Below are 26,483 nucleotides of genomic sequence, written 5' to 3'. Positions count from 1 at the left end.
GGTGGTGGGTATTCCTCAGGGTCTCTCTCTGTCCTGGGTCTTTCTATGACATCTGTAGGTCCCTGATATAACATATGGGCATGGGTTGTCTTTATGAGACACCTGTGGGTAGTGCCGGTGATATCTGACCGTTGGCCGATCCAACATGGCGTGAAGTGGAGAACTGGCGGTGAGATAGGGGACACGGTGAATCATGTTTTGAGGTGCTGCCCAACTGTCCGACAAGTCTCTTATTAGTCTCTTTACCTTCAAACAAGATGTTGTTATGGACTGAGACGTTCCACCCACCTTTCTGTTCCATGTCCCCTACATTGATGACAAGCATTCTCGAATTGGTTCCCTCTCCCATGACAAACCCAACACCTCACCTGCACAAGAGCAAAAAGTGACCCATGAATAGTGGACGAGCCCCTGATATCAATGTATCACTCAACTTCAGGACGACGTCAAAATGTTTCTATCCAGCGGCAACAGTGTTATCACCAGAAATACCGAATTCTAGGAACATGTAATCTCCGTCCTGTGCACCGACAACATCCGACATTTGAGAGAAGTTACAGCGTAAACCTCTGTGTAGACCTAACAAGAGCGGAACTAGCAAAATCATCCTGTGCATTTACTCCATATAACTAATCCTGTATTTTACAAAAATGCCAGAAACTGATAAAGCAGCAGGTTCCGTGCCCAGAGACAGGACGAGGGCAGAGGATGACTTTTCCATCATCTGTCCATTAATTTCCACCAGATTCAATGATTCCTAGAGTTTCACACAAGATCAAATATTATCCAGCCAGGCATGGTCCAAGAAGCACCGGTCACGTCCAGAGGAGTGGAGGGTCACGTCCAGAGGAGCAGAGGGTCACGTCCAGAGGAGCAGAGGGTCACGTCCAGAGGAGCAGAGGGTCACGTCCAGAGGAGCAGAGGGTCACGTCCAGAGGAGCAGAGGGTCACGTCCAGAGGAGCAGAGGGTCACGTCCAGAGGAGCAGAGGGTCACGTCCAGAGGAGCAGAGGGTCACGTCCAGAGGAGCAGAGGGTCACGTCCAGAGGAGCAGAGGGTCACGTCTAGAGGAGCAGAGGGTCACGTCCAGAGGAGCAGAGGGTCACGTCCAGAGGAGCAGAGGGTCACGTCCAGAGAAGCAGAGGGTCACTTCCAGAGGAGCAGAGGTGTGACGATACAACTTAAAATCTTAATCAGCCAGACGATTAGATTTGTTAATCCAAGAGAAATACACTATTGTGTTTAATTAGAGATTGCTGGCTGTGTTTTATTAATGTTCTGCTTGCTCGTCAGTTTATGTACACTAAACTTGTAAAGTGTCCAGAATTCCACTAATCTCATTAGTATCTCAGGAGCCTCTAAACATTGTTCAAAAATCGTTTAGGCCAAAGGTGTAAGTGTTGAAAGAGATCCGGCAGAGCCTTCGCCATAGGGAGTCTCACATGTAGACCCAGGTGATGCGGTTGACCTGAGAAAGATACCTCCACTAATGCACACTTAGCTTTGGGGGAGGAGGGTGAGAACAGTTCTGCCATTCAGGGGGCTGAGCTCAGAGAAGCAGAAGGGACATGTGTTTTTGTAGCAGTTTGACTTGGGACAGAGAGTGAGAAAGACTTTACAAGGAGAATGAGAGACATAGAGACATCCTTGAGGACAGCAAATGGATTGCATGGCACCCAAAGAGACACAGATTTGTCTTTTACATGATTCTAGTCTAAGGGTATCGGCCCTGACTGCAAAGATACAGATCTGCTCCATTTGACCATCAGAGAGACATGGATACATTTTGGGGAGACCAGGGTGCGACGAGGAAGTCCCTGGCCCCATGGATATGTTGTTTGGAGTTGCCAGGAGGGACCCACCAGTCGTCTGGCCACATGGAAAATCTCGGAGAGGTTGGGACCCTCGGGTCTCCTGGTCTTGTACCTCGATGGACTGCTAGCTTCCTAAGCTTGCCGCTACCTTCTCTCTGTGGGGGCCCGCCAGAAGCGGGTTACCACTGGTTGAGGTAGTCGGCCCTGGAAGTCTCCAAAGTCGCAGCTGTTCTATCCCAGGTGGGCGGAGAAGCAAAGGTGACACTGTGTAATGTTGTACCATCTTGGGTATTTTCTGAGACTGTTCTGTGTATTTATTGTCCCCTTTGTGGTTCAATAGAGTTTTGTCATGCTGTTTTATCTACACCCTGTGTTGTCTGAGTAGCGTTACACCCACGGAAGACCCCGGGTCTTCACAGGAGGGTCACGTCCAGAGGAGCAGAGGGTCAAGTCCAGAGGAGCGGAGGGTCACGTCCAGAGGAGCGGTGGGTCACGTCCAGGGGAACGGATGGGTCACGTCCAGAGGAACGGATGGGACACGTAAAGGGGAGCGGACGGTCACGTTCACATGAGCGGAGGGTCATGTACAAAGAAGCGGAGCGTCAGGTCCAAGGAAGCGGAGGGTCATATCCAGAGGAGCGGAGGGTCACATCCAGAGGAGCGGAGGGTCACATCCAGAGAAGCGTAGGATCACGTCCAGAGGAGGGGAGGGTCACTGTGAAGACCCGGGGTCTTCCGTGGGCGTAACGCTACTCAAACAATGCAGGGTGAGGGTAAAACAGTGTGGCAAGTTTAGGAAGCTAGCAGTTCATCAAGGTACAAAACCAGGAGATCCAAGGGTCCCACCCTGACCTCTCCAAGAGTTTCCATGGGGCCAGATGACCGGTGGGTCCCAATCTTGCTTCTCCGAATGTCTCCGTGGGTTGCAGGTGACCGGTGGGTCCCTCCTGGCAACTCCAAACAACATATCTAATGGGGCCAGGTGACTTCTTTGTCCTCTCCTGGTCTCCCCAAAATGTATCCATAGTCTCTATGATAGTTAATGGAGCAGATCCGTATCTTTCCAGTCAGGGCCGTATCCTTAGGCTAGAATCATATAGAATTCAAATCTGTGTCTCTTTGGGTAAAGCTATGCAATCCATCTGCTGTCCTGAAGGATGTCTCTCATTCTCCTTCTAAAGTCTTTCTCATTCTCTGTCCCAAGTCTGACTACTACAAAAAACACATGTCCCTTCCGCTTCTCTGGAATGGCAGAACTGCTCTCACCCTCCCTCCCCCAAAGCTAAGTGTGCATTAGTGGAGATATCTTTCTCATGTCGACCACATCACCTGGGTCTACATGTGAGACTCCCTGTGGTGAAGGCTCCACCGGATCTTCTTTCAACACTTTCACAATGGGCCTAGACGATTTTTAAACAATGGTTAGAGGCTCCTGAGATACTAATGAGATTAGTGGAATGCTGGACACTTTACCAGTTAAATTAGTGTACATAAACTGACGAGCAAGCAGAACATTAATAAAACACAGCCAGCAATCTCTAATAAAACACAATAAGGTATTTCTCTTGGATTAACAAATCTAATTATCTGGCTTATTAAGATTTAAGCTGTATCGTCACAGTCACATCCAGAGGAGTGGAGGGTCATGTCCACAGGAGCGGAGTATCAGGTCAATGGTATTGGAGGTAACTAACAAATAAAGTAGCACTCTGCAACGCTAGGTATGCAAACATAAAATATATGAAATGTGAACAACATTACAGTATTGCTCTAGAAAATAGAAATAACTGAGAAATCTTAGCACATAAGTTGGCCAATTCATGTTTACCTGGTAGCCACAATAAGGCGTTTAATTACAGCAAGATCTTACCTTCCCATACACATGCAGACTTTGGTCTCTTAGAGAGGAGTTCACACAGGCAGGTTCCTGGTATTAAGAAGCGCCTTACCGTGGCTACCAAGTACACATGAATTGGCCAATTTATGTGCTAAGATTTCTCAGTTATTTCTATTTTCTAGAGCAGTAATGCTATTCAAATTTCATATATTTCATGTTCGCATACTTAGCGTTGCAGAGTGCTGCTTTGTTTGTTAGTTGTATATGGAGGAAGCTGCTCCTAGTAAGCATCTGTTCACACCCATTTCTTGTTTTGGATGTGCCGGTCAGTTTTTTCTGTTTATAAGGGTAGCGGAGGGTCACTTCCAGAGGAGCGGAGGGTCACGTCCAGAGGAGTGGAGTATCGGGTCAAGGGTAGTGGAGGGTCATGTCCAGAGGAGCGGAGGGTCAGGTCCAAGGGAGCGGAGGTTCACGTCCAGAGGAGCGGAGGTTCACGTCCAGAGGAGTGGAGGGTCACGTCCAGAGGAGTGGAGTATCAGGTCTAGGGTAGAGGAGGGTCATGTCCAGAGGAGCGGACTGTCAGGTCCAAGGTAGCGGAGGGTCAGGTCCAAGGGACCAGAGGGTCACGTCCAAGGGAGCGGAGGGTCACGTCCAAGGGAGCGGAGGGTCACGTCCAGAGGAGTGGAGTATCAGGTCAAGGGTAGAGGAGGGTCATGTCCAGAGGAGCGGACTGTCAGGTCCAAGGGAGCGGAGGGTCAGGTCCAAGGGACCAGAGGGTCACGTCCAAGGGAGCGGAGGGTCACGTCCAAGGGAGCGGAGGGTCACGTCCAGAGGAGTGGAGGGTCACGTCCAGAGGAGTGGAGTATCAGGTCAAGGGTAGAGGAGGGTCATGTCCAGAGGAGCGGAGTATCAGGTCAAGGGTAGAGGAGGGTCATGTCCAGAGGAGCGGAGGGTCAGGTCCAAGGGAGCGGAAGGTCAGGTCCAAGGGAGCGGAAGGTCACGTCCAGAGGAGCGGAGGGTCATGTCCCGGGGAGCGGAGGGTCACGTCCCAAGGAGCGGAGGGTCACGTCCCGAGGAGAGGAGAGTCACATGAAGTCTCCTTCCTCCAGTCCGAGCGCCTGACTCTCTCCCATTACATATATTTACATATATTCTGTTCAGACGGAGGAGGTCAGCGTCTATAGTCACCTGATGATGTGTTTCAGGTTTTATTTCCTGCAGTCAGTGACCCGCTCCACGGACTTGAGATAACTTGTTCCTCATACTTAGCACTCACCTTACCGGTCCCATGACATTTCTTGCAGACGGTTCTGCAGGTTCCTAGACACTGGGGACAAGTCTGAAACAACAGAGGGACCAAGGATCTTATTATTACGCAGAGTAAAAAAAATGAAATCTGCTGCAGAAATATAATGGAGATACGCAAAATGGCGTCCAACCAGAGTGACAACGGTAATTAACCCTTTAAGGACGCAACAATTTTTATTTTTTCCTCCACTTCTTCCAAGAGCAATAACTTTATTTTCCCTTTGATGCAGCGGTGTGGGGATGGGGGGTGTTGTTTTCTGTGTGTCGAGCTCTAGTTTTTGTTGGTGCCATTGTGGGGAACCTGCAATGTTTGACTGCATTTTATTGCATTTTTGGGGGAAGGTGCAGCAGGGTCAGTGGTGAGGAAAAGGCCTCCCATATATTGGCAGCTTACCTTCAAGGAAGACGTATGAGGGACGGGCATCTTGGCTTCTCCATCTTTGAATAAAGCTGGGACCAGAATGGTGATATCCCACGGCAGAGGGGGGACCCCAAATTCTGCAGAGTCCACAAGCTGACCTGTCAGCAAGGACAAAAGGAATTAAATGTTGCAGTTTATTGGGAGTTTTCTTCTGCAAAATTTACAGTTAATCACTGAAGACTTTACTCAGGGGGAGAGAATAGACAGCAGCCACCATTACTTGCCCTTGGCTGGCACTTAGAAGCCTTCTAATCTGTCACCAGGTTCTGGGGCTAGCTGGATTTATAAAATGCTAATTTTATTACCAGATGGGAAAACTTAAACAAAAAAAATGTTATACCATTACTCAATGGATCTTAAAGTAGGCACACCGGCCTCATCAGGTTTAAAACATCTTTTAATGTATGCAGCATTTATTGTGAAATATGGTGATAGATCCCCTGTAAATGCACTAAACACTAGAGGATGCTGCACTGCAATAAAGCAGCAATGCCTGGAGACAAGGAAATGATGCAGATGGGGAAGGATTCTGTGCTAATCAGTACGTTTTACAGAGCATGGAAGGAAGCATGTGCAAACAGAAGGAAAACCTCCGAAAGCCATGCGAATAGAAAAAATAATACACCCAAAATCCATGCAACAGAAGGATAACACCCAAAATCTATGCAACAGAAGGATAACACCCAAAATCTATGCAACAGAAGGAAAACACACAAAATCTATGCAACAGAGGGAAAACACCATAAATCTATGCAACAGGGGGAAAATATAAAAAATCCATACAACAGAAGGAAAACACCCAAAATCTATGCAACAGAAGGAAAATACCAAAAATCCATACAACAGAAGGAAAACACCCAAAATCTATGCAACAAAAGGAAAAAACACCCAAAATCCATGCAACAGAAGGAAAACACCCAAAATATATGCAACAAAAGGAAAAAACATACAAAATCCATGCAACAGAAGGAAAACACCCAAAATCAATGCAGCAAAAGGAAAAAACACACAAAATCTATGCAACAGAAGGAAAACACCCAAAATCTATGCAACAGAAGGAAAATAGCCAAAATCCATGCAACAGAAGGAAAACACCCAAAATTTATGGAACAGAAGGAAAACACCCAAAATCTATGCAACAGAAGGAAAACACACAAAATCTATGCAACAGAGGGAAAACACCATAAATCTATGCAACAGGCGGAAAATATAAAAAATCCATGCAACAGAAGGAAAACACCCAAAATCTATGCAACAGAAGGTTAGCACCCAAAATCTATGCAACAGAAGGAAAACACCCAAAATCTATGCAACAGAAGGAAAACACCCAAAAGTTATGCAACAGAAGGAAAATATCAAAAATCCATACAACAGAAGGAAAACACCCAAAACCTATGCAAGAGAAGGAAAATAGCCAAAATCCATGCAACAGAAGGAAAACACCCAAAATTTATGCAACAGAAGCAAAACACCCAAAATCTATGCAACAGAAGGAAAACACCTCAAATCTATACAACAGAAAAGGAAAACACCCAAAATCTATGCAACAAAAGGAAAACACCCAAAATATGTGCAACAGAAGGAAAAGCCCCAAAAGTTATGCAACAAAAGGAAAACACCCAAAATCTTTGCAAGAGAAGGAAAATACTCAAAATCCATGCAACAGAAGGAAAACACCCAAAACCTATGCAAGAGAAGGAAAACACCCAAAATCTATGCAACAGAAGGAACATAGCCAAAATCTATGCAACAGAAGGAAAACACCCAAAATCTATGCAACAGAAGGAAAATAGCCAAAATCCATGCAACAGAAGGAAAACACCCAAAATTTATGGAACAGAAGGAAAACACCCAAAATCTATGCAACAGAAGGAAAACACACAAAATCTATGCAACAGAGGGAAAACACCATAAATCTATGCAACAGGCGGAAAATATAAAAAATCCATGCAACAGAAGGAAAACACCCAAAATCTATGCAACAGAAGGTTAGCACCCAAAATCTATGCAACAGAAGGAAAACACCCAAAATCTATGCAACAGAAGGAAAACACCCAAAAGTTATGCAACAGAAGGAAAATATCAAAAATCCATACAACAGAAGGAAAACACCCAAAACCTATGCAAGAGAAGGAAAATAGCCAAAATCCATGCAACAGAAGGAAAACACCCAAAATTTATGCAACAGAAGCAAAACACCCAAAATCTATGCAACAGAAGGAAAACACCTCAAATCTATACAACAGAAAAGGAAAACACCCAAAATCTATGCAACAAAAGGAAAACACCCAAAATATGTGCAACAGAAGGAAAAGCCCCAAAAGTTATGCAACAAAAGGAAAACACCCAAAATCTTTGCAAGAGAAGGAAAATACTCAAAATCCATGCAACAGAAGGAAAACACCCAAAACCTATGCAAGAGAAGGAAAACACCCAAAATCTATGCAACAGAAGGAACATAGCCAAAATCTATGCAACAGAAGGAAAACACCCCAAATCCATGCAACAGAAGGAAAACACCCAAAATCTATGCAACAGAAGGAAAACACCAAAAATCCACGCAAGAGAAGGAAAACACCCAAAATCCATACAACAGAAGGAAAATAGCCAAAATCCATGCAACAGAAGGAAAACACCCAAAATCCATATAACAGAAGGAAAACACCCCAAATCCATGCAAATAGAAGGAAAACACCCAACATTTATGCAACAGAAGGAAAACCCCCAAAAGCCATGCGAATAGAAGAAAAAAAGCACCCAAAATCCATGCAACAGAAGGAAAACACCCAAAATCCATGCAACAGAAGGAAAACACCCAAAATCCATGCAACAGGAGGAAAACACCCAAAATCTATGCACCAGAAGGAAAACACCCAAAATATATGCACCAGAAGGAAAATACCCAAATTCTATGGAACAGAAGGAAAATATTCAAACTCTATGCAACAGAAGGAAAACACCCAAAATATATGCAACAGAAGGAAAATACGCCAAATCTATACAACAGAAGGAAAATAGTTAAAATCCATGCAATAGAAGGAAAACAACCAAAATCTAAAAAAATCAAAATCCAAAATCTTTTTTAATAAATTTGCAAAGATTTCTACATTTCTGTTTTTTTTTTTCAGTCAAGAGAGTGTACTTTAATGAGAAAAAAAATTGAACTTTTTAGAATTTACCAAATGGCTGCAATGAAGCAAAGAGTGAAAAATTTAAAGGGGTCTGAATACTTTCCGTACCCACTGTATGCAACTGAAGGAAAGTACCCAAAATCTATTCTTCAGAAGGAAAACACCCAAAATCCATGCAACAGAAGGAAAATACCCCAAGTCTATGCAACAGAAGGAAAACATCCAAAATCTATGCAACAGGAAGAAAATACCCAAAATCCATGCAACACAAGGAAAACACCCAAAATCTATGCAACAGAAGGAAAATACCCCAAATCTATGCAACAGAAGAAAAATACCCAAAATCCATGCAACCGAAGGGAAACACCCAAAATCCATGCAACACAAGGAAAACACCCAAAATCCATGCAACACAAGGAAAACACCCAAAATCTATGCAACACAAGGAAAACACCCAAAATCTATGCAACAGAAATAAAACACCCAAAATCCATGCGACAGAAGGAAAATACCCCCAAGTCTATGCAACAAAAGGAAAACACCCAAAATCCACGCAACACAAGGAAAACACCCACAATCTATGCAACAGAAGGAAAATACCCCAAGTCTATGCAACACAAGGAAAACATCCAAAATCTATGCAATAGAAGAAAACACTCAAAATCTATGCAAAAGTAGGAAAACATCCAAAATCTATACAACAGAAGGAAAACACCCAAAATCTATGCAACAAAAGGAAAATACCCAAAATCTATGCAATAGAAGAAAACACTCAAAATCTATGCAACAGAAGGAAAACACCCAAAATCTACAGTACAGACCAAAAGTTTGGACACACCTTCTCATTTAAAGATATTTCTGTATTTTCATGACTATGAAAATTGTACATTCACACTGAAGGCATCAGGCTGTGTAAGGGCTATTTGACCAAGAAGGAGAGTGATGGGGGGCTACGCCAGATGACCTGGCCTCCACAGTCACCTGACCTGAACCCAATCGAGATGGTTTGCGGTGAGCTGGACCGCAAAGTGAAGGCAAAAGGGCCAACAAGTGCTAAGCATCTCTGGGAACTCCTTCAAGATTGTTGGAAGACCATTTCCACTGACTACTAGTGTTGAGCGAGCACTAAAATGCTCGGGTGCTCGAAGCTCGGGCCGAGCTCGCCGTGATACTCGGGTGCTCGACCCGAGCAACGAGCCCAATGTTAGTCTATGGGAGACTCGAGCATTTTTGCGGTGCACCCCCGGCAGTCTTTTAAAAGCCTAACAAGTGCCCAAAACGCTAGTGACAGTGCTCAAATGACATGGGGACAGCATGGGGATCGCCCCAGGAAGCATTTCTGACCCCCAGGTCACTGCTGTCAACAACGTGGTCAGAGGTATTAAGCCACTTTTACAGGCTCACAATAAAACGTTCAAAAACGAAAGTGAAACTTTTTTCCTGTGAAATATGTTAAGGAACATCCTTTCCAGGGTAAAGACTTGTGTATAAGTTAAAATAAATGACCAAAAACAAAAATACTCCTCCACACCTTCGGCTATGTTCACAAGTAGCATTTTTTATGAGTTTTTGCACTTTTGTATTGCTTTCAACTATGACAAATGCATTCACCGTGAAATGTCATTTTAACATTTTACAACCTTATCTGGCCATGTGATGTGTGACACATGCATAAAGTGCTGAAAAGACAAGGGAACAGCATGGGGAAGACCCCTGGAAGCATCTCTGACTCCCAGGTCACTGTCTAAAAGTGTGCCCATCATAAGTGATCCTTACCGCATCAGAAGATGCAGACTTGCAACTATCCCCATGCAAGTTCTAGTCCCAGGGCAGTGTTCAATTGTACCTCCCCCATTCCTTGCAATACAAGCTCAAGTATGCAGCCTGCCACCCACCCACCCCCAGGCTGCAATACCATACTGCTTGCTTGCTTGAACTTGAAATTGGGCTTTTTAGGCATGTGGAGGCGGAATCTGGCCACCACGTCATGGCTGTGTTGGCAGCCTGGAATCCATACTCAGTCCCCAGCCGCCCGGCAGCCGGGTGTCCATACTCGGTCCCCAGCCGCCCCGCGGCCGGGTGTCCACACACGGTCCCCAGCCGCCTGGGGGCAGCCGGGTGTCCATAAACGGTCCCCAGCCGCCCCTATTTCTCCTTGGAACATCCCCCCACACACTTTTCTTAGCCCGGCCTGCTTTAGGCAGCATTGGACGAGCCCACCAGAGAACCAGACTCCTCCGGTGGGCCCTGACTTCTCCACCGGTGGAGTTGAGAGTGCCAAGGTGAGGAGCATGATGATGATGACAGAAGTTAGCATCTGCTATGTTTTCTTTTAATGCAAGTGTAAGTGTGCAGCCTGCCACCCACCCACCCCCAGACTGCAATTCCATACTGCTAGCTTGCACTTGAAATGGGGTCTTTTAGTTTGGAGGAGGCCGAAGCTGGCCACTACCTCATGGCTGCTTCGGCAGCGAGGTATCCATACTCAGTCCCCAGCCGCCCATATTTGTCCTGGTGTGCCTTATACATAAGATTAAGCGCGTATACCAAAACATTACCTGTGCCTTCCCCAGTGCATTTAGTGGGAAGGAGAGCCTATTCCGCTGTAGTGTGTGCATGCCAAACCCCTGTTCATGGTACATGCGAAGATGCCTCCCACCTTGCACCTGTCGTTGCAGACTTGCAACTATCCCCATTCAAGTCCTTGTCCCAGGGCAGTGTTCAATTGTACCTCTCCCATTCCTTGCAATTCAAGCGCAAGTATGCAGCCTGCCACCCACCCACCCCCAGGCTGCAATACCATACTGCTTGCTTGCTTGCTTGCACTTTAAGTTGGGCCTTTTAGGCATGTGGAGGTGGAATCTGGCCACCACACCATGGCTGTGTCGGCGGCCTGGTATCCATACTCAGTCCCCAGCCGCCTGGTGGCCGGGTGTCCCCGCTTGCTCCCCAGCCTCCAGGGGGTGGTCGGGTGTCCATACTCGGTCCCCAGCCACCCCTATTTGTCCCGGTAACCTTTCCCACACTTTTCTTAGCCTGGCCTGCTTTAGGGCAGCATTGGCCGAGCCCACCGGACTATCAGACTCCTCCGGTGGGCCCTGGCTTCTCCATCAGGGGAGTTGAGAGTGCCAAGGTGAGGAGCATGATGAGGATGATAGAAGTTAGCATCTGCTTTGTTTTGTTGTAATGCAAGCGCATGTATGTAGTAGCGGCTAGGCCTGAGGTGGTCAGTGTTTTGGCGCATATCCTACCTCCTCAGAGGATTGCTGGATGTTTTCCTGCTACTATCCAAGTTCTATGACTCCCGTTAAAACAAAGCTTCAGGTGACAAATGATGGATGAGGTAGTGGCAAAGGAGAAAGAGCAGGAGGAACAGGGACCATTGACATCAATATCAGGCCAGTCAACCAGATATGTCTTGTAGGATATGTTTCTGTAACAAAAGGAGCGGTTCGGCTACACAGTTATTGGGCATACAGTGAGTGCAATGCCTACCAAAAATTTCGAGCCACTCCAATGCCCCTTGGAAATGACATGGAGGTCAGAGGGCGTTAACTAAACCTTTTTTTCCATTTATAGCAACTGGGTCTCCCGTGCACTGTTGGCCTAAGCTGTGAATGGAAGGCTTTCCAAAAATTATGAGGAACTGCAATGCCCCTTACAAGAGCCATGTGTGGCACCCCAGGGGTCTGGTCACCACAGTAATAGAGATATTACGTCGGATAGCTAGTGGGAGGTTTCCTGGTCAGGATCCCTTAAACATGCAACATCCTCCTGCCCCAATCCTGGGAGGGGAGAATTCTGCCCTTATAAACTGGATCTGGGGCGGGGTTGAGTGAGTCAGAGAACAGTCAGAGTGAGAGCAAGGGAAAGTAACAGCAAGGAGCTCTGTAGGAGCTAGGAGCTAAAGACCAGGGGCTGGAAGCTGAGCAGAGCTCGCCCTGGCAGAAGACAATAGGAACCGGACACAGGAGTCCGAAGCTGTGAGGACTTATATATCCAGCAGCAGAAACCAGCCGGCAGGGGATTTCAGGTCCTCTGGCCATAGAAGCCCGGAGGCTCAGTCACAAGCAAGGGACCAGCACCGCCGTCGTGGAGCGGAGGCTAACAGAAGGCCCCAAGTCACCAGCCATACGGGTGAGCACTACACGGTACACTCAGGGACGTGGGCTACTTCTACCCGCTTACAGCAAGGTAGCCAGGAAGAGTGCAGACAGACGGGGAGGCCTACAACTCCACCTGGCCAGAGGAACTCCTGCTTGCTCACAGACTGACCAGGCCTCTTATGCTAGCCAGTACTCCCGGGAGGGTCTACCTTATAATCATCAGTAAAGACCCTGAACTGCACTGCAAAGACTCTGAGTCATTCCTGCTGCGCTCGTGCACCATCACCCCCATCATCCACACTCACTGCCCTGAGGCTATACTCCTCCCGAGGGGAGTTATCCCATTCTATGCTGCGCACACAACACCAGCCTCAGCGGTCTGCCTCGCAGCGGTGGTACTCCCTGACCGCAATCCACGGGTGGCGCAGTTGGACAATTAACCTCAAAACCTAAGAAAGACTGCCACTGGTTTGACCAGCCTGAGCCACGGGACCGGGTCACCGCCACGGAGACTACAGACCCCAGAGACCCGGCACCGGGTATCCCACACACGTGTACACACGGCCCAGGGGGCGCGTCACATGCAGTACAGCATATTACAAACATAAGTCCCATTATTGGGGAGTGGGTGTCCCATAGTATTTGCTTATGCTTTCCCAGCAAAAGCTGCCAAAAAATTAGGACGGAGCAACTTGCAATGCCCCTTACAAGAGCCATGCAGTACAGCATATTACAAACATAAGTCCCATTATTGGGGAGTGGGTGTCCCATAGTATTTGCTTATGCTTTCCCAGCAAAAGCTGCCAAAAATTAGGACGGAGCAACTTGCAATGCCCCTTACAAGAGCCATGCAGTACAGCATATTGCAAACATAAGTCCCATTATTGGGGAGTGGGTGTCCCATAGTATTTGCTTATGCTTTCCCAGCAAAAGCTGCCAAAAATTAGGACGGAGGAACTTGCAATGCTGGCACCCTGGTGGTATAGTGGTGGTGGAGGCTGAGGATAAGGAGAAGAAGATTAAACAGCCGAAACGAGGAAGCGTATACCCATGTGTGGGTGTGAAGCGGTGCATGTGAATACACCTCCCGAAATAACACAGTGGATTTGACTTTATGTTACTCTGCTGTCATTTGGTGGTGATGAGAAGTCTGGCCCAATCCAACCCTTGTTCATTTTGATAAGGGTCAGCTTGTCAGCATTGTCAGTTGACAGGCGAGTGCGCTTATCAGTTATAATTCCCCCAGCGGCACTAAAAACACGCTCCGATAACACGCTAGCGGCAGGGCAGGCCAGGACCTCCAAGGCGTACAGAGCGAGTTCATTCCAAGTGTCCAGCTTGGATACCCAATAATTAAAAGGCACAGAGGAATCACGGAGGACGCTGGTACGATCGGCAAGGTACTCCCTCACCATCTTTTGAAACTTTCCACTCCTTGTGAGAGTACCCCGCGCCTCAGGGCCTGTAAGCTGGGCGGGTGTCAGAAAACTGTCCCAGAACGTTGACAGTGTTCCCCTGCCTCTGCTGGATTGGAGTTGCATCTCTCTCGCCTGTACGCCTTGGTTGGGCAACGAACTGTGACCTCTGCCGCTAGCGTGTTCAGATGGGAATTTTTTTAAGAGTTCTGCAGCAAGGGCCTCCATTTTTGTAGACCTCTCCACCTCAGGAATAAGAGAGTGAAAGTTCTCCTTGTAGCGGGGGGTCTACAAGTGTCACCAACCAGTAATGACTGTCACCCAACATTTTGACAACGCGAGGGTCACGGTTAAGGCAGCGTAACATAAAGTCAGCCATGCGTGCCAGACTGGTAACGGGCAAGATTTCCGTGTCCTCACCAAGATGACGACTGACCATGCTCTCCTCCTCCTCTTCCTCCTCCCCCCCTGTCCTCAGGCCACCCACGCTGAACCGACGGTATGACACCTGTACAGGTACTACCGTCTACAACGCATGATAGCAGCTCCTGTTCTTCCTCCTCCTCCCCCTCCTCCTCTCCCTCATTGTCCCCCAATGCACGTTGGGATGAGATGAGGCTGGGCTGTGTGTAATCGCCCGCTACGGCTTCTTGATCCATCTCATCATACTCTGGCTGCAATGCCTCCTCTTTAATTCTCTGCAGAGAGCGTTGCAAAAGACAGGCAAGTGGGATGCTGATACTAATGATGGCGTCATCGCCACTCACCATCTTGGTGACCTCCTCAAAGTTTGTCAGGATGGTACATATGTCAGACATCCAGGTCCACTCCTGAGGTCTTATGTGTGGAGTCTGACCTGAATATCGACGGCCTTGTTGCAGCTGGTACTCCACAACTGCTCTCTTCTGCTCACAAATCCTTTGCAACATGTGGAGGGTAGAGTTCCAACGTGTGGGGACATCACACACCAGTCGGTGTTCCGGAAGCTGCAAACGCTGCTGCAACACAGCAAGGGCGGCGGAAGCTGTAGCCGACTTGCGAAAATGAGCTGACAGGCGGCGTACTTTCACGAGCAGATCTGGCAACTCGGGGTACGATTTAAGAAACCGCTGAACCACAAGGTTAAGCACATGAGCCAGGCATGGTACATGTGTGATCTCACCTCGCCTCAGAGCCGCCACCAGGTTACGGCCATTGTCACACACGACCATGCCGGGATGTAGGTTCAGCGGTCTCAGCCACAGATCTGCCTGCTCTTTCACAGCTGTCCACACCTAAGCTTATGAGTTTCAGCACAGCCTGTTGCCGCTTGGCTGAGGCAGTACTGCAGTGCTTCCAGCTTGTAACTGATGTGGTGATATCTGAGATGGAGGCTGAACATGAGGAGGAGGAGGAGGAGGAGGATGCGCAGGAGCTGTACACTGTGAGGGCAACTCTGACTGACATAGGGCCCGCAATCCTCGGTGTGGGGAGGATGTGTTCCGTCCCAAGGTCCGACTGGGTCCCAGCTTCCACTATGTTTACCCAGTGTGCCGTCAGAGAGATGTACCGTCAAGGCCACAAGCACTTGTCCACGTGTCCGTTGTCAGGTGGACTCTCCCAGTAACTGCGTTGTTGATGGCACGGCAGATGCTTTGGGACACGTGCTTGTGTAGTGCGGGGATGGCACACCGGGCAAAATAGTGTCGGCTAGGGACCGAGTACCGAGGGACGGCCACCGCCATAAGATTGCGGAAGGATTCCGTCTCCACCAGCCTAAAAGGCAGCATTTCCAATGCAAGCAGTCGTGAAATGTGCTAATTTAGGACTGTGGCCTGTGGGGTGTTAGTTGCGAATTTCCGCTTTCGTTCAAAGGTCTGGGATATGGACAATTGAACGCTGCGGTGGGACGTGGACGTTGATGCTGTTTCTTGAGAAACTGCCATAACAAGTGAAGACTGAGAGGAAGGGTATCTTTACATGCAGTATAGACAGAGGATTGCCTTGCACACACAACAGGGGGTTCTATTGCACACACAACAGTGGAAGAAGCTGTGGTGACACCCGCTGACACTGGTCGTGGACCCTGGGTTTCGCCCCACAAAGTCGGGTGCTTTGCTGCCATGTGCCTGATCATGCTGGTGGTGGTCAGGCTGGTAGTTTTGTCACCCCTGCTGATGCTGGCATGGCAGGTGGAACATATGGCCTTTTTGGGGTAATCAGCAGAGTCTTTAAAATAATTCCAGACTCTGGAAGACCTACCGCTTGTACTGGCAACGTCCCTCGTGTTGGTGTTACGGGGAACGGTTGCCTGCCTTCTGTCTGCGGCCACCACACTGCTTCTTCCTGCCTGTTGGGGTACTCTGCCTCCCTCCCCCTGTGTGCTGCTGGCCTCACTCTGCATATCCTCCTTCCACGTTGGGTCAGTTACTAGATCATCCACCACCTCCTCCTCTTCCACTTGCGTACCACGATCCTCCTCCTCACTTCCTGGCAATTGTGTCTCGTCATCGTCCACCTCTTGTGACAGATTGCCAACGTCGACTTCCTGTGGCCGTGGCTGTTCAAATATTTGGGCATCTCAACATGGGATCTCCTCTTCCACCACTTCAAGCGTATCAGGCGAGGGGCCCAAATATGGAAATGGACCAGTGAACAGCTCTTCAGAGTGTCCAAGTGTGGGATCACTTGCTGTCTGACGACACTCGGCATGGTGGGAGGAAGGAGCATCAGGGTGAGGAGGAGTATGCAGTCGAGACTCACGGCTACTAAGAGTTGACCGTGTGGAAGACAGACCGGAGGTGGTGACCAGGTAACTGGAAGTATTATCTGCTATCCAATTAATAACCTGTTCACACTGATCAGTTCTCAATACTGGTATTGTTCTGTGCTTCCCTAGTAATTCGGTCAAGAAGTGGGAGCGAGAAGATGTGGCTGTTGGTTGTGGCACATTTTCACCTTGGCCACGGCCCCGTCCTCTGCACGAACCATCACCAGAACGTCCCTTGCCACGCGCCTTGCCCATTGTAAATGAAGTAAAATAGCTTACACTTGCACTATCAATGGAAAAAGGGTAATAAAGAGTAGATTAGAACCGTGGAAGAGGAAAACCACAGTTATTGTTTACTGGAGTATACCACACTTTTTTAAATAGAGATATTTGCGGCTGAACAGTGAGTGACACACTCAAACTGCTTTTTTTTTAGATACCAAAGGCCCAAAACTGGATAGTACAGCGATTTGACCCGTGGAACTGCGAAACCACACTGGGATGTCGGGCCTACACAAGACTATTTTCAACAGATATATTTTTGTGTCACAACAGTCAGGAGACACTACTGTTTTTCTTTACGGAAAAAACTACCAAAACCTGAATAATAGAGATTTTTTACCGTGGGATGGCAAAACCACAGTTATTGTTTACTGGGGTATACCACACTTTTTTAAATAGAGATATTTGAGGCTGAACAGTGAGCGACACACTCAAACTGCTTTTTTTTTAGATACCAAAGGCCCAAAACTGGATAGTACAGCGATTTGACCCGTGGAACTGTGAAACCACACTGGGATGTCGGGCATACACAAGACTATTTTCAACAGATATATTTTTGTGTCACAACAGTCAGGAGACACTACTGTTTTTCTTTCCGGAAAAAACTACCAAAACCTGAATAATAGAGATTTTTTACCGTGGGATGGCAAAACCACAGTTATTGCTTTCTGGGGTATACCACACTTTTTTAAATAGAGATATTTGCGGCTGAACAGTGAGCGACACACTCAAACTGTTTTTTTTTTTAGATACAAATGGCCCAAAATGGATAATACAGAGGTTTGAACCGTGGAAGTGCAAAACAACACTTCTGTTTCCCTAGCCTACACCAGACTATTTTCAACAGTTATATTTGTGTCTGAAAAATCAGAGACAACCTTTTTTTTTTGGGGGGGGGGGGACACACCAAAAGGTTAATAAGACGGGTATTTGTACAATGTGAAGGAGGAAAAAAAAAGGAGGATTTAGATGGAAAAGAAAGGATTTTTCCTGTCCCCCGACACCTGGTGCTAAGTCCAGCAATTTCAGCAACAGGAGCACACAGGACTGTAATGCAGCGTTTGCTGGTATAACCACTGTGTCTCCTATACAGCCTGCCTGCCTGGTATCTGGGATGGATATTAATCCTGAAAAGGACTGTTTGTTTGTTCTGGCAGCCTTTACAGACCCTACACTAACTATTTCACAGTTTATATCTCTCCCTAAATCAGCAGCGCTGTCCCTACACTGTCTAATCCTGAGCGACTGTGTCCAAGATGGCGGCGCCCCGTTTTAAATACTCGAGGTGACGCTGTGCGGCCAGCCAATCACTGTAATGCCCACAACCAACATGGCTGCAGCATTACAGTGACTGGCTGGCAATCCCTGCATGTTCATTGGCTCTGTAAAGAGCGCCAAACATGCAGGGCGGAGACCCGAGCTCCCGCCCGAGTAACCCGGAAATGCTCGGTGCTCGCCGAACATCCCGAGTAGCGTGATGCTCGGGCGAGTACCGAGCAGTGTCGAGCATGTTCGCTCAACACTAGTGACTACCTCTTGAAGCTCATCAAGAGAATGCCAAGAGTGTGCAAAGCAGTCATCAAAGCAAAAGGTGGCTACTTTGAAGAACCTAGAAAATAATACACTAGATCAGGGGTCTCAAACTCGCGGCCCGCGGGCCAACTGCGGCCCGCGGGACAATATTTTGCGGCCCCCCGCCTGGAAAAGCACTTAGCCACCTTAGTCCCCTTCCCTCCGGTACTTGAAGAAGATGAAGTCGCCGCTCTGAATGCACTTGGTGCAGGTCAGCCTCCGGCGGTGTTACATGACGCGCCCCCTGGGCCAGTGTTGTTGGGGATACCCGGAGCCGGATCAGATGGGGGTTGTAGTCTCCGAGTGGCTGTGACCCGGTCCGTGCCCAGGGTGTCAAGCTCAGTGTGTGGCAGTCCTTACTGATGTTACTAAAGTTCTTTATGTCGACTACGCCACCCGTTGAATTGCGGTCACTACGGCCGCCGCTGCAGCAGGGTCCGCTGAGGCTGATGGTGTTTGTGCAGCCCAGGTAGTATAACCCCCAACGGGAGGGGTATAGCCTCAGGGGGTCAGTTGCAGAGGATGGGGGTTGTGGTGGTGCAGCGGGGATGGAAATGAGACTCAGAGTCGGGCTGTGCAGTTCAGGGTTTGTTTACTTACTGCTGTTCTTGTACCGGTCACTCCGGCCTTGAGTGACCACCCGAGCCGTGCTGCGTCCACCAGGTCCTGGACTCGGCCAACCCCCAAGTAGTTCTGGAGCGTGGTCCTGAGCTCCCTTTCTGTCCTGTCCTCGTCTCTGGCCTTCCCCACCAGGGATCCACCTATGTCCGGCTCCCTCGGGCCTCTTGGTGGTAAACCCTTGTCTCTGGGTTCCCTGACCCTATGCGTGGTCTGCCTTCCGGGTGGATATAGTGGGTGGCCGTGGCAGATTCTGCCCACGGCCTCCGGTTCCTGGCTAAGGATAAGTGCCCTCCACCAGTTTGGGATCCGGTACCCTTGTGCCAACTCTTCACCCTTTGATTTAATTTGGGCTCTTGGAGTTCCTTCTTTCTCCCCCTCTGGGTCCTTCTTTCTCCTCTCTCACTCTTGGCCTTGGGGCTGCTCTGCTCCTCTGCTTTCCTCCACTGCTCTGCAAAAGACTGACAGACTGACCAGCCTTCTACAAAAGACTCCTCTGCAAAGACCCTGATCTAAGATGGTGCCCACCTTATATACTCCCTCTATGTGTGAGCTCAGGTGACCAGCACCCAATGAGCTCCTAGCACTACCCAGACTGCTCCCCCTATCTGCCCCTACACTACTGGGATGTTCCACCCCCCTCCCACTCCAGCCAGGAACAGACACTGTCGTACCTGCACATTTCTCTAGTGGGAGTACCATCGGTCTGTTCCCCGGAAATGGGATGTGTGTAGTGCATGCAGCTAACTGAGCTCAGTTCCACACTCCATCCTTACCCGGGAGTGGAATATCACACCTCTGGGTTGAGGTGCAATACCCCTGTAGCAGCCGAATCCTCAGGGTGCTACATTCCCCCCTGGTAAATCACAGCACGTCCTCGGGCTGTAAGATATAAACATCCACAAACATACTTTTTTTTTTTTTTTCATAACATAAACATATAAGACATCATATATTATCAGCATAAACTTTTCATATAAAACTTATCATAAATAACACTCTTGTTCCTCCGGCCACGGTGCAACTTGTGACCGGGTAAAGTGCGACAGTCTCTTGAAGAAACACGGTTTCCTATAAAACCGGTAGGGGGCGCTTTAGGAAGCGCAACTATATACAGGGGATATGGCCGCTCTCAGTCCTCGGCCAGGTATTAGGGAGGATTGACCGCTCTCAGTCCTCGGTCAGTGAGAATAGGGACACACGGGGTTAACAGTTCACTCTTGGCTGGTCCCAACGGGGACTATATTTTATCTAAGTAACAATTCTTGGTACCCCGACGGGCAACTTTATACAGTCTCTCACTACCGTACTCAACGACGGCGTCCTCCTGCTCCTTCTTTGTGGACAGTTTCAGTTTCAGACCCGTCCGGGTCCTCTTGCTCCTCCTCACACCGCAGCTCCTCCTCCGTCAGGCGATGCACATGGAGGGCGTAGGGTCCTTTGGCACACTTGTGCCGGGTGAAGGTGACCTCGTCCCCTACATACAGGTCACGACCTCTGTGTCCCTCCGGCAGATGGCTTTCTACGTCTCTGCGGGTCACAAAGACGTCGCCGGGGGTATGATGGTCTCTGATAAAGCCCCATCCGTGCTGCATGTTGAATTTTATCACAGTCCCGGTGGAAGGGGGACCATGAGCTGCACGGGGATTCCTCCTGGTCCGGCTCTTCTGCTCCGCGCTCCTTATCTGTGCTTGCTGTTCCCGGACCCGCCTCTCTCTCCGCTCCCTCTCAAAGACCTCGAGCTGCTGGCGGCAGCACTCTGCACGCTCCGCTGCGGCTGCCCGAGTCTCCTGAGTGAACCCCATGAGGTCTTCTCCGGTGGGATCCCACTCAAACTGGGTCTCTTCTAGCGGGGGCGAGATCCTCTTTATGGGCTTTGGAGCCGGGATCAGGGGTTCGCACATGGCCCTTGCTTTTTGCAGCTCCAGCTGGATGTATTCCTGGGGCCATACGAAGGGCTGCCCATCCGGGCACGTATGCTGGGCGAACAGGTCCTCACCCAGGTGCGGTACTTTAGGTGTTATGGGCGCCGTGGTGGTAGCGGCGCCCGGGTTAACCAGGCCTTGCGACCAGGCCTGGGGCACCTTGAAAGTAAAGGGCACCGTAAGAACGGCGGCGCCCTGTGTTACTTGGCCCTGCGACCAGGCCGGGGGCTCCGCGGAGGTAGGGGGCGCTGTTGGTATTGCGGCGCCCGGGGGTACTAGGCCTTGCGACCAGGCCGGTGGTATTTCCTGCTTGGCCACGCTCGGGGTCGAGGCGTGTGACGTCACAGGGGTCGCGGCTCCCGTTTGAGGCCTAGTCTGCGGCGGTGACGTTGCAGCGACGGGCACGGTGGGGGGTACTTCGGGCTCTGCGACGGGGAGCTGGGGCAGGCACGCGGTTTCCCGGCTCGGGGTAGTGACGTCCCCTTTACCTGCCTCCTTTCGTTCGGCTCCCTTCTCGGCGCCGTCTCCGGCCTTCAGTCCTCCTGCGCCATCCTCAGAGGCGGTCTGTCTCCTCGTCTCGGGTGGCGTGCTCCGCTGACGGGTTCTTGTCTGCTGGGCCATCTCACGGCTCCATTCTGCTAACGTCTCTCGCTGCACCCGGGCCATCCTCCGTGCGAGGCCCTCCAGCGCGGTCTGTGCACACTCCCGGTCTCGGGGGAGCTGTGCTAGGATCTCCAGCAGGCCTTCTGGAGTGGCGACCTGCAACAGGCTCCTGACCACTGGGTCGGTGCTGCCTGGAGTGGCGGCCCGCATCAGGCTCCTGACCGCTGGGTCGGTGCTGCCTGGCTCTCCCTCCATCTCCGGGTAGGCTCTCTCTGGACTCTCCTCCAGACGTCTTGTCTCCGGGTGCGCTCTCTCCAGACTGCTCCAAGCGACACCCATCTTTGTTCTCTTCTTCTGTCTCCGCCCACATCGAGGGTGGTCCCGGGGCAACGTGGTGCTTGTCAGTTCCAGGGGCAGTTCTCTTACGCTGATGGACACTTCCAGCATCACAGTCTCTGTTGGTGGGCGCGGTTTCCGCTTTTGGCGCCATTCTTCGACCTGGCCCACGATGGGAGGTGGCCTCTTGCCACCCTCTGGCACGCCCATAATGGCGTCCGCTCTTCCAAGGCGGGAAATCTTTGGAAATGGCGGGAATCGTCTCCCAGTGGCGGGAAACTCCATGGATGGCGGGAAAAAGCTGCAAATGGCGGACAACCGGCGGGAAACGACCTGTGATGGGGCCCGTTGGCGGGGACCCTCCGGAACCGGCGGGAGACTTCTTGTTAAGGTAACGGTGAACTTTTCTTCAGGCACGCAGTACCCGGTTGTTGCGGGCACGTTATCCTGCCGACTACGCCAAAGTTGACGCGCCCCCTGGGCCAGTGTTGTTGGGGATACCCGGAGCCGGATCAGATGGGGGTTGTAGTCTCCGAGTGGCTGTGACCCGGTCCGTGCCCAGGGTGTCAAGCTCAGTGTGTGGCAGTCCTTACTGATGTTACTAAAGTTCTTTTTGTCGACTACGCCACCCGTTGAATTGCGGTCACTACGGCCGCCGCTGCAGCAGGGTACGCTGAGGCTGATGGTGTTTGTGCAGCCCAGGTAGTATAACCCCCAACGGGAGGGGTATAGCCTCAGGGGGTCAGTTGCAGAGGATGGGGGTTGTGGTGGTGCAGCGGGGATGGAAATGAGACTCAGAGTCGGGCTGTGCAGTTCAGGGTTTGTTTACTTACTGCTGTTCTTGTACCGGTCACTCCGGCCTTGAGTGACCACCCGAGCCGTGCTGCGTCCACCAGGTCCTGGACTCGGCCAACCCCCAAGTAGTTCTGGAGCGTGGTCCTGAGCTCCCTTTCTGTCCTGTCCTCGTCTCTGGCCTTCCCCACCAGGGATCCACCTATGTCCGGCTCCCTCGGGCCTCTTGGTGGTAAACCCTTGTCTCTGGGTTCCCTGACCCTATGCGTGGTCTGCCTTCCGGGTGGATATAGTGGGTGGCCGTGGCAGATTCTGCCCACGGCCTCCGGTTCCTGGCTAAGGATAAGTGCCCTCCACCAGTTTGGGATCCGGTACCCTTGTGCCAACTCTTCACCCTTTGATTTAATTTGGGCTCTTGGAGTTCCTTCTTTCTCCCCCTCTGGGTCCTTCTTTCTCCTCTCTCACTCTTGGCCTTGGGGCTGCTCTGCTCCTCTGCTTTCCTCCACTGCTCTGCAAAAGACTGACAGACTGACCAGCCTTCTACAAAAGACTCCTCTGCAAAGACCCTGATCTAAGATGGTGCCCACCTTATATACTCCCTCTATGTGTGAGCTCAGGTGACCAGCACCCAATGAGCTCCTAGCACTACCCAGACTGCTCCCCCTATCTGCCCCTACACTACTGGGATGTTCCACCCCCCTCCCACTCCAGCCAGGAACAGACACTGTCGTACCTGCACATTTCTCTAGTGGGAGTACCATCGGTCTGTTCCCCGGAAATGGGATGTGTGTAGTGCATGCAGCTAACTGAGCTCAGTTCCACACTCCATCCTTACCCGGGAGTGGAATATCACACCTCTGGGTTGAGGTGCAATACCCCTGTAGCAGCCGAATCCTCAGGGTGCTACATTACACAGCGGGCAGCGCTCCACCGCCAAGTACAGTACCTCGGCGTCTCACCAGGGGGAGTAAGTGGCGGTGGAGCGCTGCCCGCTGTGTAACACCGCCGGAGGCTGACCTGCACCAAGTGCGTTCAGAGCGGCGACTTCATCTTCTTCGATGGGAGGGACACGGAGAGGCAAGTACCGGGGGGGGGGGGGTAGGAGCTTGGGACCCCTCGGTGCACAGGGCGCGTTCATAGAGAAGACACGTCTCCCAGCTCGGGGCTTCCCTTGCGCTGGAGACGCCATGACAGCAGCTTCTTCTTTTGTTTTCAATCTAGTGCAGGCTTGGAAGAAAAAAAAAGTGGGGCGTGGAGAGCGTGACTGACAGGCTCTCCAGCCTGTCAGTCACGCTCTCCACGCCCCACTTTTTTTCTTCTTCTTCCCAGTCAGGCGACAGGACGTTCTGCCATTGGAGGCCCTGCATGGGAGGAGGAGACGCAGGGGTTTCTCAATGGGCGTCTCCTTCTCCCTGGCTGTGTTGTGATCCAATCACATCAAAGAGTGTCACAGACAAGGAGTTTTTTTCTTCCTGGCTGTGACTCTCACTGTGATTGGATTGAGGCACATGGAGAAGGAGACGCCCATTGAGAAACCCCGGCGTCTCTTCCTCCTTGATGCTCAGTATTAGCATACAGGGCAAGAAATATACAGGGGGGCACAGCAGAGTGGAGGAGTGCTATTTTTATAAACCAGACCAGGTGCGTGCCCACCCTAAAGGTATTTGGCTACTCCTGTGAGTAAAAATCAGGTCCTCTTTAATGTTGCCGAAGGTCATGCTAGGCAGCTAGGGGGACTGGGAAACTCTATTTCCGCTCATCCAGAGCACCTTGTGCTGAAGTGGGTATCTCAAGGCACCATAGGCCTAAGTTTTTGCTACGCAGCCCCAAATATGTCTTGCTCAAAGCCTGCAGTGAAGAGAAAGGTTGATGATGAGCACAGACAATTTCAGGAAAAGTGGGAAAAGCAATATTTCTTTATTGAGCACAAGGGCATCCCAACTTGTCTTATTTGCACAGAGAAAGTTGCAGTGCCCAAAGAATACAATTTGAAGCGTCATTACACAACTAGACATGCTGAGGAGTATGCAAAGTACCAGGAAGATGAGAGAGCCAACCAGGTTGCTAAACTTAAGACATGTCTGCTGAGGCAACAAGATTTCTTTAAGAAAGCAACCAAAGAGAATGATGCAGCAGTCGAAGCCAGCTACGTAGTTAGTATGATGATTGCTAAAGCAGGAAAGTCATTTAAAGAAGGGGAATTTATAAAAAAGTGCATGTTACAGGCTGCAAGTATTATCTCTCCAGAAAAGAAAGGTCAGTTTAGCAACGTCAGCCTTTCTTCCAACACCGTGGCAGAGCGCATTTCTGACCTTTCAAGTGACATTTATGATCAACTGTGTGAGAAAATAAAATGTTTCAGTGTATACTCAGTCGCTCTTGATGAGACCACAGACATCACCGACACTGCCCAGCTTGCAATCTATGTCCGGGGTGTTGATGACAATTTTGAAGTCACAGAGGAGTTGCTCTCACTAGTTCCAATGCATGGCCAGACCACCGCCCAAGAGATATTTCACCAGCTGTGTGATGCTTTTCAGAATGCTGGTTTGCCTTGGAGGAAGTTTGTCGGAATAACAACTGATGGAGCGCCATCAATGATCGGGAGGAAAAAAGGACTGGTGGCACTTGTTAATAAAAAAAAGGAAGAGGAAGGTTTAGAGGAGGTCATTGCTCTGCACTGCATTATCCATCAGCAGGCCCTTTGCAGCAAATGCCTGAAGTTTGACAACGTGATGTCTTTCGTTGTGAAATGCATCAACCAAATCAGATCCAGGGGCTTAAAACACAGAATGTTTCGTGCTATTTTAGAGGAAATAGAGTCAGAATATGGGGATGTGCTCTACTTTACCGAGGTGCGTTGGCTCAGCAGGGGAAACGTATTGAAGAGATTTTTTGAGTTGAGAGCGGAAGTGAAAGCTTTTATGGAGAAAGATGGGGCTTCTGTTCCTTTGCTAAGTGATCCAAAATGGCTCATGGACTTAGCTTTTTTGGTTGATATCGCACATGAGCTTAATGTACTGAATAAGAGGTTACAAGGCCAGGGGCAACTTGTCAGTGCTGCCTATGACAGCGTGAGAGCGTTCTCTACAAAACTTATATTGTGGAAAGACCAGCTTTCTCAAACAAACCTTTGCCATTTCCCAGCATGCAAGTCACTCATTGATTCAGGCACACTATTCAGTCATGAGGAGTATGTGGATGTCATTTTGAGGCTACAGGAGGAATTTGATCATAGATTTGCAGACTTCAAGAGACACAGAGCCACATTTCAAATTTTTGCAGACCCCTTCTCCTTTGATGTGCAAGATGCCCCTCCAGTGTTTCAAATAGAGCTCATTGACCTGCAGTGTAACTCTGAACTCAAAGCCAAGTTTAGGGATGTGAGTGGAAAAGCAGACAAACTTGGGCAATTTTTAAGAGAATTGCCCCCCAGCTTCCCTGAGCTTTCCCGAATGTTCAAGCAGACCATGTGTCTATTTGGGAGCACATACTTGTGCGAAAAGCTCTTCTCTACCTTGAACTTCAATAAGTCAAAGTACAGGTCTAGAATTACTGATGCTCATCTTCAAGCT

The 26,483-nt window shown here is 49.6% G+C and overlaps 1 protein-coding gene across 1 annotated transcript in view; it reads right to left on the bottom strand.

Moving 5' to 3' along the window:
• Nucleotides 1-26,483, bottom strand: part of LOC141157772 (uncharacterized) — a 96,830-nt gene that overhangs the window by 6,026 nt on the left and 64,321 nt on the right. The window contains exons 25-27 of the mRNA XM_073645301.1: nt 5,353-5,477; nt 4,927-4,989; nt 289-368 (exon numbers count right to left, since the gene is read on the bottom strand). Of these exons, the coding sequence (XP_073501402.1) occupies nt 289-368; nt 4,927-4,989; nt 5,353-5,477 (268 nt within the window). The remainder of the gene's footprint in view (nt 1-288; nt 369-4,926; nt 4,990-5,352; nt 5,478-26,483) is intronic.

The sequence above is a fragment of the Phyllobates terribilis genome, unplaced genomic scaffold, assembly GCF_046119375.1.
Source record: "Phyllobates terribilis strain yellow unplaced genomic scaffold, ASM4611937v1 Scaffold_8__6_contigs__length_399053987, whole genome shotgun sequence".
NCBI classification, from domain to species: Eukaryota; Metazoa; Chordata; class Amphibia; order Anura; family Dendrobatidae; genus Phyllobates; species Phyllobates terribilis.
The sequence above is the reverse complement of the archived record's forward strand: the minus strand, read 5'-3'. Positions and strand labels throughout refer to the sequence as shown.